Source organism: Ictalurus punctatus, chromosome 26, assembly GCF_001660625.3.
Source record: "Ictalurus punctatus breed USDA103 chromosome 26, Coco_2.0, whole genome shotgun sequence".
NCBI classification, from domain to species: Eukaryota; Metazoa; Chordata; class Actinopteri; order Siluriformes; family Ictaluridae; genus Ictalurus; species Ictalurus punctatus.
In genome coordinates, this window is record NC_030441.2 from 19586238 (window position 1) to 19599405 (window position 13168).

Sequence of the window (13168 nt, forward strand, 5' to 3'; positions counted from 1 at the left end):
TGTGTGTGTGTGTGTGTAAGAGACATTGTTGAAGGCTAGCGGCATCTTGGTTTACCGATGCCTGTAAATCATTTTTTTTCCCAAGCCACATTCCAAGCATTCACACACACACACACACACACACACACACACACACACACACACACACAAAATCACACACTGTAGCACACCCACCAAATGTTCTCTCTCTCTCTCTCTGTCTCTCTCTCTCACACTCTGTTTGGTGCTTGGCATGAAAGAGCAGTGTCCTCATAATAAAATCATTGTGCATTTTCAGATTTATCCTCTCTGAAAGATAGTCTACATTCTTGTGTAGTCCTTGCAGTGAGATCTTTGTTGTAGATGGAACGTCTGTACATTATTACATTACCAGCGTTAGACTGGAGATCAGATGGGGCGAGTATAGACAATTATGTCTCGTTCCTAGCCATGGAAAATCACACGGAGGCAAAATAGTCGTAATAGACGTTTCATAGTCATAAAGATCCACCATCTTAAACATCTATTCACTAACATAGTGGGATTGTACATCCTGTCTCTTGCACTATGGTCCATATTCAGAGTCTGAGACTTAACTCCAAAAGTTACGTCAATATAATTATACAGGGAAAGTTCTTAGTATACAGTTACGCGTCCGCTTTAATGGATTTTCTGGGCTCTCTATTCAGATTAATAAAATCTTCCATGTGTGTTGTTCACGCCTCCAAGGTTGCCAGATTTCATGCCTAGACCAATGCCTTTAAAAACAATCACTTGCCCTTAAACCCTCAGAAAATCACGGATAGAACATTTGCATTGAAGGAGCGGATATCATTTTCCTTTGCTGTTAAAAGCAAGAGGCATTAAACAATCACAGAATACTCATACTAATAATGATGATATACAGTACTATATATAAGGTATATTTCTGACATCATTTGATCTGCTGCTTCGTGATCGTCTATAAATTGTTTGTAGAGGATCTAAAGAGGGCTCTATGGAAATAAAAAAAAGTGTTAGTGATATATTAAAAAAATAATAATAACTACGGAGTTGCCAACTCAATTGTTTGAATCATCCATCTGTCCATTTTCTGTACCACGTATCCTACTGGGTCCAGGGGAACCTGGAGCGTATCCCAGGGAGCATGGTGTAGAAGGCAGGGTCCACCCTGGACGGGGCACCAGTCCATCACAGGACACATTCACATACACGTTCATACACTACGGACACATTGGTCATGCCAGACAGCCTACCATGCATGTGTTTGGACTGGGGGAGGAAACCGGAGAACCCTGAGGAAACCCCCACAGCACAGGGAGAACATGCAAACTCCACCCACCCACACACACAGGGCAGCGGCAGGAATCGAACCCCCGACCCTGGTGCTGTGAGGCGAACGCGCGAACCACTAATCCAACGTGCACGCCATTGTTTGAATCATCTTGGAGGATAATGAATCTGAATGCCTCTTGTTTTGTACCTCTAGTGTTTCCCAAAATTGTTTCTGGGAATGTGCTGGTGACATTAATGTGGTTTCTCTTGGTTCTGATTTCATTACGAATGCACCACCATAAAACCTCCTACATCATTATGCAACCGTGGCAAGCATGCATTTGTTCAGAATGTGAAGATTTAGGCCATGAAAAACAAACACAGTGGGATGGAGTCAAGGACACAGTGTGAAGAAAGATCTGTGTGGAGATTTTCTCACCTCCAAAAAAAAAAAAAAATTAACGCATGATGGTGTTGCAGGTGGGAATTCCAGGAGAGAGAAAGAAAAAAATTACAACCTGCTGATGTTCCTCAAAGTGCCAGTGGAATGGACACAGTCCATGAGACTGATCCTGACAGTGCTGGAGTAACAGACCTAACCACAGCAAAGGGAAACGGTTCAATCTGAGCGTCAGAAGTGTGCAAGATGGGAATCTGGTAACAAAGATCTTCAGGCACTTTTTTTTTTTTCTGATAACGGTCGCTAATAGTCGATCAATACAATGCGAAGAAAAACAGTGATTGTCTCTGAGAGCAACCAAAGCCAGACTAAATATTGATGTTTCAATACTGATTTCGTTCTTGTTGTTATTGCTAAAGTCACAGAAGTCAACAACAACAAAACATAGGACTTATGAGTGCATTTACTTTCATTTCATTTAATTAAAGTTTTTAATTCCAGTGGCTCACCTCAGTCTGAATGTGTGCACCACCTGACTGGTTTTTCTTCTACCAAGAGCCGATCGAGGACGTCCACCGACTGAAACCAGGATGAGCACCTGCTATTGATGGGCCGTCAGCGGATTTTTATTTCCTAAGAAGTTGTGAGGAATTATCAGACAAGACTATTATGATGTATTTCAGAACAGGTTCTCTCAGAGTGTCTAGCAAAGACCTTAAACATCCATGTCAGTACAACTGGTCCGATAATATACAAGTGGACAGTTCATGGAAATCATCTCCAGACAGGTGCCCACGCATTCTAAGACTAATGATGAGGAAGGGAAAAGAGAAATCAGCAGTCACCCGAGTGCAGGACGACCTAAAGCAGCAGGAACAGCAGGTTTACAGAGAACCGCATCTTCTTTACTACACCTCAAGCAACATTTTGTTTCTCCGCTAAAAAGAGATGCTCGTCTAAAATATTCACAAAAGCTCTGGTGGTTAAGGTGGTTAAGGCTCTGGGTTACTGATCGGAACGTCGGGGGTTCAAGCCCCAGCACTGCCAAGCTGCCACTGTCTGGCCCTTGAGCAAGGCCCTTAACCCTCTCTGCTGTATCATGGCTGACCCTGCGCTCTGACCCCAACTTCCTGAATTTCACTGTGCATATCTATATGTGATCAGTATAGACTCATTCATTCATACAGAGGTGGGAGCATCGTGATATGGGACTGCTTCTTGGTGAATGGTACTAAGGTATTGAATCATGAATAGAGCAATGTACCAGGACTCATTAGAGCCAATCAACATGTTCAGGGTAGAACAAGGACGTTTCAATAAGACAGTGACCCGAAACATACAAACTGGTTTCTAAAAAAGAAGGTCAAGGTTGCATGGCCTAGCCAAACTTCTGAAATTTGAAATTGCAAGTCTGTCCGATAAAACCTCGTGGAATTGAAGACAGCAGAACCACGGTGCTGCAAAAGCTAATTACTTCTTACCGTAGACATCGCAAAGCTGTAATCGCCAACAATGTAGTGCTAACGTTGGTAATCTGTGGTAATACTTTTCCCCCTATTAATTTTATTTTTTAAACATACAGTATATTTGTTTATGCTTATGAATAAATATGTTTTTGTTCATAGTTAAAAACACTAATTCAAAAGACATCAATTCCTGTGTGTAAAAGTAAAGTGTTTTATACTGGATGTATATAAGATTATCATATTTGCATACTTCCATCCCCTCGCTGTATTTTGTACCATTTCCTCAAAAGGACTACTTTATGCAAGTACTAATATGTGGAGTTAATGCTGTCTTACGATCATAGATCATAATTATTTTAACATACTGAAGGTGCTTAGTTTAATTGTTATGTCCCTGCCCTGAATCAGGTTAATGTACCTGTATTAAACAGGGCCGGTCATCTACACTGATATTAGAAACAATAGTAGATTTTTAAAAAATGAAGTAATGAACATATTACAGACCCAAGGGGATATGGATGCACTAAGAACTTTCCCTTATTATTATTATTGGACAGAAATTGCTGAAATGTGCTTAAATTTGATGTTAAGCCCCCTTTTTTTTTCTTTTGTCTTTTTAATCCACGTTTTTAACTTTTCCCCATCATAATTAATGCCCCAGAAATGAATCAGTGTTGGGACTTTTGGGAAAACACACACACACACAAATATAACTTATTAAATATATGCCCAACATCTACAAATTATCACCACACTATGCTAGGGTATTGTATCTGGAATTGTTCTGGATCAGGTATCCCACATTATTATATTTTTTACAGTTTTCATAGGAGACATTTTTCTGTTGTACATTTTATCCAACGTATTTTTTATCACACAGTAAAACACGAAAGATTGACACTAATGGCCTTGTACACCAACGACTAAAGAGTACAATAAATCTGAGTCTTTGTGATGGCCAAGTTCCTATTTTAAGATTTGCTGCGGCTTGTTCCCTCATTGCCTTGTTCAGCGAGTGGCCACGTTTCTGATGTAGGTGTTAGGACTAGACAGAGATTTTTGTCACTCTACTGGGTTCACCGACATTGCAAACCTTTCTAGAGATAGTGGATCGTGGATGTCTATGGATCAGTTGGCTAAAAAGACAAGCTTCTGATCCGTGTGTGCGCTCTGAGTGAATCCTAGACAAAGTCAAGTAACCTGAGTGCACTGACTTCAGATTTTAAAATGGTCAATTTTCTATAACATCAAACTAACAGTAGTCCATTTACAGGCTTCAGGAAGACTCCAGAATTCACTTAACTATCATTTTCTTAATATATATATATATATATATATATATATATATATATATATATATATATATATATATATATATATATATATATATATATATAAGTTCAATTATTAATAATGGCAACTGAAGAAAAAAAAAGTACTGGCCAACCTTCACGGCTGAGTCATACGCTTGACTGCTACTCGATTGCGTTGAAATCCGAGGGATGTCCCTTAAAATGCTTTTTCACCTTGCTGGGTGTTTACATTTACTTGTCGAAGCTACTGAGCAGAAAATTGGGTTTCAACAATGTTTTTAAGCTAAAGTATAGTGTTAGAAAATGACAGGTGGTTTTTGGTGACTTTACTTTTCGACAGGAAAATAGCTGCTGGGCCGACGAGCAGGAACGCAATTCAAAATAGTCAAAGGTTTTTTATCTCGCTCGATATGTTTGTTTTGAGATGAACCACAACTAGAGACACACCGATTTGGGAATTCTTGGCTAACACTAATATTTGGCAGACCTTAAATCCTTTAAATGTAATGATGCATTCAATTTTGAGATTTATGAATGACAGTGGTACCAGGAACCAGTTGAGGAAATGGCGAGGACACTGATGCTTGTCTGCAGGTTGCTGTGAGACACACGTGAGCTGTGAGCTCCGTCATGGTTTTCGGAGTGCTTTTTAGTCCATACTGTAGAGCGCATGCTCTTTTCATTTCACTCCATTAGCATTAACTTTAGGCAATTAGGCATGTGTTTAAATGCCACAGAGTATGCAGTATCCCAGAACATGCTTCAGGGTACAAAATTGCCTTTGCCGTATCAAATCTGTGCAGTCAAATGGAACACGTTTACAGGACTCACGTCTGGTGTCCAAACGTCGATGGTCAAGCAAATGGCTGTAACACCGTCATCAAGATGCTTGTGCATATGATTTGATAAAATGTTCCTCCCTCCATCAGGGCTATGTCAGAAAAACAACGCTGGCTGGTGTAGTGTAACCGAGCTCGAGATGCCCAATCGGCCGTCGAGGCCAGACTGATTAATTCAATCCACTTTGCCGTAATTGTTTTAGCATTTGCTAACTGTTTTAGCCCGGTTCTGTGAAGAGTACTGCATTTCCTTCTCCGCTAAAGATGTGGAAATTAAGTGATGTGCAGGGATTAGGTGTGCTAGAGTATATTTTTAGTAAAAAAGACATCAAATTAACATAGTGTAGTTCAAGGTGACACATGTTTATAGCATCAGATCATATCTCAGAATGTTGTGTGTGCTACTGAAGGCTTGTAAGATGAACAGTGGCAGATAGAAATAGGTTGGCATTCACCTTTTTTTCTCTCCTCAGCTTTGCCTAAACTGAGAGGGAAACCTGAGTTGGTAAGCCTGCCCGCTCCTCCTGGCTCTGCCCATCCCTACCCATTACCATGGCAGTGTCACTGTGGTTATTGTGGATGTGTGCTGTCTCGCTGACTAACATCACCCCCTCAGAACAAGGTGGGTACTGCAGGAAACGAGCTTTAATTACTTTACTAAAGCATGCATAGATGAATGTGTACGTGCGTTTTCTTAGGGATGCAGGAATTGATTAAAAAATCTCCCTCCCCGTCTTCTCTCTGTTCCTCTGTCAGCTCTGAGCAGGGCGGCGATGCCCTTTGGTCTGATGAGGAGAGAGTTGGCGTGCGAAGGTTACCCCATTGAGCTGCGCTGCCCAGGAAGCGATGTCATCATGATTGAGACGGCCAACTACGGCCGCACGGATGACAAGATCTGCGATGCTGATCCGTTTCAAATGGAGAACGTGCAGTGTTACCAACCAGATGCCTTCAAGATCATGTCTCACAGGTCTGTGATAAAACAAGATGTATTTCATTAGACACATCCAGTCATTTCATTCGTATCGGTGTTATCCAAGTCCACGCTTGCAGTGGAGTACAGTGTGCCATTGTTCTTGACCGTCATCAGTTTGGACAACGTTCTTCTGTCCACCAGTTACAGGGGGTTAAGATCACAAGATTTGATCAGATGACAAAACTCAACTTCTTCTGCGTCAAGCTTATAGAACATAGGGAAATATTGGAATGGACCATGGCCTTGGTGTTAATGGTCCATTCCAGTTTATTACAGGGATACACTATATGGCCAAACGTATGTGGACACATGACCATCTCACACGTATGTGAGCCTTCCACAAACTGGTGCCACAAAGAATGTCTAGAATGTCATTGTATGCTGTAGCATTACAATTTCCCCAAACCTGTTCCAGCATAACGATGCCCCTGTGTACAAAGCGAGAGCTCCATGAAGACACGGTGTGTTAAGGTTGGAGTGGTAGAACTCAAGTGTCCTGCACAGAACCCTGACCTCAACCTCACTAAAGACCTTTGAGATGAATTGCCAGGCCTCCTCACCCAACATTAGTGTCCTGTCCTCTATATATGCTCATATGGGTGTCATTGGGCAGGTGACCACACACTTTTGGCCATTTTGTGTATAAGCTGTGTATAAGCTCTTGTAGCATATATTAGCCAAAAGACACAAGTACCCCTTGCTCTAGAGCCAAAAGTCGAAGGGGGTGGTTCAGACCTGATCAGGCTCCTTCTGTCTGGGCAAAATCATTTCAAACGTCCAGGGTTCTGGAGACATCTCATTGTGTTTCAGGCTGGATAAGTGTGTTTGTTGTTCCGTGCTGTAGAGCAAATCATGGGTTAAGGGTAAGGGTATGCTTATATACCCTATATCAGGCCTTGGATCAAATCCAGCTCCACCCCCTGGACTTTTGGTTTTGCAGCTAACTCAAAAGGACTAAGGACTAACTCAAAAGAAAGCCACTCTAACAGAAGACTTAACCGAAAACCGAAAATTTTACAAACTAGAAAATGTCACTATTGCAAATCCTGATTTGAAACTCATTTCCTCGTTTAGAGGAATTGTATCATGCGCTTTAGTTTATTATTAGCCATGAGCCTTTGTTTGTTTTTGTTTGTTTCAATCCTGTTTACTCCCTGTCTATCCATTGTCTTGTTTCCCTCATGTGCACACCTGTTCCGTGTTAAGCCCTAAAATACTGCAGTTTGTCAGATTATACTCTGGTGTTTTTTTGTGTTTCAAGAATTCAAGTCTTCTTGATTGTCATGTATCCCAAGGCCTGTTTCATGAAGTGAGTTGAACAACCTCCCTAAAAGTTCTTTCCCTTATTATTTGCACTTCCGTCTGAAGCCTTCGCTACAAACACTAAAGGGTCCGTTTTGATGTGTCAGATTTATATCACTTTGCTCGCAGCTGATTGGTCCAGTTTGGGTTTGAGTTTTCTTACCCAGAATAAAATGTACTCTAGGGCAGGTTAGCCATGTAGTGTAAGTTTCCCCGGAGATGCTTAAAAACTAGCTGAACTCAAACCGAAAGCGGCTCGGTGCGGCAGGCCTCCAGTACAGGTCATTAGGTGAACTTGACAAGGCTCTATGAAAAATGGTTAGATCTTGTCTACTCAGGGTAGGTTCTGCTTGCTTACCTGGATGAGGCATGTCATCCTCTTCCGAGAAATTGTGTATTGATTTGTTGATAAATATTAGACATACATATTATATCTCTGCTTTGGCAGAGGTATCTTTTACCCGGGTAGCATTGTGGTCTATTTTGATGATATATCTATTAAGCCACAGGAGCTATGTATAAGATGGGAGTTTATGTATCTCAGGGTCGTATTTACGAGTGATGGGAAGACGGCGCGTGGGACTGACCACAGGGTTTGATACAGCGATGGCAGCTGGCCGGACCACAGTCGTAGCTAAAACAATGAGATAGGTGGATATTAGCGGGCAAAAGAAGTTCACATCTTCAGGGTGGGGGAATTACATGATAAGGTATGGGCCAAGCAGGTACGCAGTCCAAAAGGGCACTGCTCGAGCACAATGTGACATCTGAAAGGCATCTGACTGCTATCATAAGAGATACAACCACCTGGAAGGAGATGCCTGGGCTTCTCGGTTCTTCCTGTTTAAAACCAAGCGGTCACGTCAAATTATCATTTATATCAGCTCACAATTATTCAGCCTTGTTGGTCGGGCATAATTATTTGGACGGATTGTGTAGCGATATATTTGGAGAGTCCCTGTTTGTTTTAGTAACACATCCTAACGAGTTTCTGACCTGGGATCTCCGCAGCAGGAGGATCTGGGCAGGGTTTTCCTTTTTCAAGTCTTGTTCAGACACTTAACTTCAACTCGAGTCTCCTCTATGCTCTATCGCCGACTTCTTTTCGACCCTCAGAGGTGCGTCCACTTGCAGCACAAGAGAAAGTGTATTTTGACCAGTTTGATCATTAAAGTACTATCTGATGTCCTTCTAATGAAGTCCGTCCACTCGGAGGCCATCTTGGCGATGCACCCAGTCAGGTGATTTATGTCATACAAGACCGAACTCCTCTCTACTTGGATGTGAATAGACGAATGGAAACCTACACCAGAAACAGATTGACACACAACAATATCGGATGCACGTTTCCCTTTTAAAGCAATTTTTAAAGATAAACATGCTTAGCTCAACACGGAGACGGACAATAAACCGTCCGCTCTGGTTTCATCATACGGACGCATGAGATAATTTTTTATTATGTCATAAAAAACAGCACAGCAAAGCACCTGCTCTCACTGACACAGTCCTAAACAGATTAGCCAAATAATCTGTGTTATATTTGCCCGAGTAATCGATTACTGCAGCCCTAGTGTGTCTGTGTGTGTGTGTGTGTGTGTGTGTGTGTGTGTGTGTGTGTGTGTGTGTGTGTGTGTGTGTGCGTACGCTCTCTGTGGCGCCACGGTGTCTCTCCTCTGTTTGTGCTGCTGCTGCTTCCTAGAAGAGCAAATCAATTTCCACTCGCTTACTCTCTCCCATTACACACACGCACACACACACACACACACTGAGTGCTTGCCATCTTCCTTTAAACACCCAGCAAAGAGCGATGAGGAGCAGTAGAGAGAGCGAGGAGAGGAAGAGAGAGACAATTCTCCCAATTATAAGGCTGAAGTCGGTGCTGTGACTTGTATCCGAGGCGTAGAGCGTATAATAACGGGCGTGTCCCGACATCCCACGTGGTGAATTAGCAATGCACGTTCTCAGTATTAACAGAACATCAGAATACACATCTCATAGGGCTGCTAGCAGACATTAGCATCACGCTAGCAGCAGTGAGTGGACAAACAGACGCTTGTGATAAAGTCAGTGATGAGGCTTGGTTTCGTGCGTCTGCGAGTGTTTATACTTCTTCATTCAGCTCTGGTTCGCGAGACTGAAATCTGATAGCTGTAATTAAGTTCTTATGCAAATCAGCGAATTACATTCAAACACACACTTCCACGGGTCCTCATTTTTTTTGTTGCGTTATTAATGCGGCATCAAAACATGCGATTTTTATTCCAGTAGCATTCTTAAAGGCGCTAACTGGAGCTTTCACGTAGCATGTGGGCTGCCTTATCAAGTCCTCTCTCTCTCTCTCTCTCCCCATCTTTCTTCCCTGTCTCTCTCTCTTTCTCTGTATCTCTCCAGCTGTCTCTCTTTCAGGTATAATAACCCCTCTCTCTCTCTCTCTTCTATCTCTTTCTCCTCCTCAATCTCAATCTCCTCAAGCTCCTCAATCTCTTTCTCTGTCTCTGTATCTTTCTCCAACTGTCTCTCTTGTTAGGTGTATTAACCTCTCTCTCTCTCTCTCTCTCTCTCTCTCTCTCTCCTATCTCTCTCTTACTTTCTCTCTCTCTACCTGTATCTCTTTCAGGTGTAATAACTGCTCTTTCTCTCTCTCTCTCTCTCTCTCTCTCTCTACCTGTCTCTCTCTCTCTTTATCTCTCTCTCCACCTGTCTCTCTCTCAGGTAGGGTGACATGTCCGGGACTGACCTTTTCAGATCTTAAAAAGCATCTAAATTTGAGAAAATGTCTGGGATTCTGCTTTAGTTTCATTATGATGTGTTTATGGTCTAATGCTGCATGATGTGTGAGCGTGTGTGCATTGCTTTAACCCTCTCTGTAAGCCCCGCCTCCTCGCACACCAATTGGTCGATTATAAAAAGCTCGTAGCAACTATTGTCCAAATTCCTGCCTCTCTGCTGTTATCCTTCTCTCAGTGAGCGCGTGAAGGTGAAGCGATGTTGTGTTCGGAGTTAAACAGTTACTCCACAACAGCAGTGAATGAAGCTGTCCCGAGTCGAAATAACACCCAAAAGAAAGTGCAAATTTATACCGGAATTGCACATAAAATTCCCATGCTCTCATCCCGGTTCATATCCTTGGGAAGCAGCATGTTCGACAAGTAAAGCTGACACTTACTGTATGTGGCAGTTGTGAATAAAGAGATTTAGAAGCCTACATTAACTTATTTTGGTGTGTCTATCGATGGGAGCATTCACGGTGCTCAGTGTTCAGACACTCTAGATGTTGCTGTTGAGAACATCATCTTCAAAATACATCAATACCTTCACATCTACACCGTGCACACAGAGAATTTGAAGGAGAACTGTGAGTTTGTTGATACTGGATGCAGAAGTCTCCTCTCACAGCAAGACACGATGGCTGTCACTGTTCCCAGATGTTGAGAGGCTTCTACAGATGTTTCCAGCCTCGAAAGCATTCTTTTTTTTTGTCATAGGAAAAAACGCCCTCCTTGATCTAGAAGTTTTTTGAAGATGAGTCCAGTGAGATTCAAGAAAGGAGAAGAGCTCAGCTGTGGAAGTGAAGAAGGTTTTGAACAGAGTCCACACCGTGCTTCTGGAACACCTTCGTGTCACTTAACGTTCAGGGAATGTTACAAAGGATGAATTTGGTAAGTACTCAAGTGCGGTGTCTGTACAGTTCATGCCTGGAACCCATGGAGGAGTTCTCGTCCTTCATGTGGGTGGATCTGAGCGAGCCGCCTGACTGGAACCATGTAGAAGCCTGCATTAAACACTTTGGAGGAACTCAGAAGAACTTCACAAAGAATGTAACAGTGATGGGGGTGTTGGGGATCTCCATGCACACCAGAACTGGACCAAGTATTGTGAAAGGTTCGAAAACATCGAGTTTCATTCCGAGGTGCTGAAGATGGCACCGTTGTTCTCCGCTGTTCCCTCTCACAGTGTTAATGTGGAGAGAGGGTCTTCACTGATGCAAAGCCAATGGGAAAAGGGAAGGAATGTCTTTCATCATGGACTGTTGGGACAGACACGATATTCAGGAACGGACAATGGGGCACAGAAAGAGGACTGAAAAGTCCAAAATGTCCAGGCACAGTGTTTTTATTTAATGTCATGCATATATAATGTCATCTTTAATTTCGTATTATCACACTGCTTCATATTCCACCTCTATTCAGGTGTGTACATGATGATAGAAGATACACTCATGGCATCTAATATTTTATTTTATTTATATATATTTATGTGATAGATCACCCTATCTCAGGTGTAATAATGCTCTCTCTCGCTCGCTCTCTCTCTCTCCTTCTCTCAGGTGTAATAACCGTACTCAGTGTGTGGTTGTTGCCGGAGCGGATGTGTTTCCTGACCCCTGCCCCGGAACATATAAATACCTGGAAATCCAGTATGAGTGTGTGCCATACAGTAAGTACACACACACACACACACACACACACACACACACACACACACACACACACAATTGCAATTGCTTGGTGTCACACACAAAAAACCCACACATGTATACAAAATGTGATCACATGCTCCATGCTCCCTCTCTCCCTCTCTCTCTCTCTCTCTCTCTCTCTTCACACACACACACAGACATTTTCAGCAATCTTTCCTCCTTCAACCAGTATACCATCCATCCCCTTACTTCTCTCCTCTTCTCTCATCTTCTCTTCTCTTCTCTCTCTTTTCTTCTCTTCCCTTCCGTACTCCCCTCTTCTCTTCTCTTCTTTTCTCAGTGACTATTTGCCTATTGTTTCCTCATCTCCTTTCTTTTAATATCCATTCTGCTCCTCTCATCTGTTATTAATATATTTTTATTTCCTTTCTTGTTTTTTCTGTTTTTTTCTGTTTTGTCCTCTTCTTTATTTTCATAAAGAAAATAATAATGCCTATTATTGCCTCTCGTTGTTTTTTCTTTTTTAACCTCTTCTCTCTTTTCCTCCTCTCTTCTCTTCTTTCACACCTTCCTTTTTTTTTTACCTCTCCCTCCATCACCTGATACCCTCTTCTTCCTTCCCTCCACCTCCTCCGTCCCTGGCTCCACCCCCTCCCTCTCTCCACTCCTCCACTGGGTGTGATTGGTTTTGGGCACTTGGGTTTGATCCTTTCCTCCTTCCGTAGGGGGCACTCTGGAGTACCTGAACCTTTTCCTTTATTTTCCTCTAATGCAGATGGTCTGTTCTTCCTGTCCTCCAGGAGCAGGAGCCGTTTTCAGCTGTGACGACGCAGCTGTTCATTCATTCTTCATTCTGTTCTGCATTTCTCTCCCTTGCATTTTGTTACAGCGTTCACAAGCAATACACTGATGTTTTATTTCTAATAAAGAAAGTCTCCCCCTGCTTTCAGGTCCAGTGATTCAGACCTGCATTAACCCTTGATTTTGTGTTTCCAGCCCCCTCTACTGCAGAGCGGAATGGTACGACCCAAAGTCATCCGCCATTTTCATTCCACTCTCTGTTTCAGCAGATTTTGGCTTAGGGTTTACTCGTGTGTGTGTGTGTGTGTGTGTTCAGTCTAGAAAGATCAGTGTTTGTGGCAACTTCTCAGTTCCCCAAGGAGTGAGCACACATCTCCTCTGTGTGTGTGTGTGTGTG

The 13168-nt window shown here is 42.5% G+C and overlaps 1 protein-coding gene across 6 annotated transcripts in view; it reads left to right on the top strand.

Annotated features, from left to right (window-relative positions):
- LOC108258729 (adhesion G protein-coupled receptor L1) overlaps positions 1 to 13168 on the top strand; it is a 55694-nt gene that overhangs the window by 20419 nt on the left and 22107 nt on the right. For all 6 annotated transcript variants that reach the window (XM_053675983.1, XM_053675984.1, XM_053675982.1 and 3 more), the window contains 3 exons: positions 5746 to 5894; positions 6029 to 6242; positions 11878 to 11987. In XM_053675983.1, the coding sequence (XP_053531958.1) occupies positions 5825 to 5894; positions 6029 to 6242; positions 11878 to 11987 (394 nt within the window). In that variant the 5' untranslated portion in view covers positions 5746 to 5824. The remainder of the gene's footprint in view (positions 1 to 5745; positions 5895 to 6028; positions 6243 to 11877; positions 11988 to 13168) is intronic.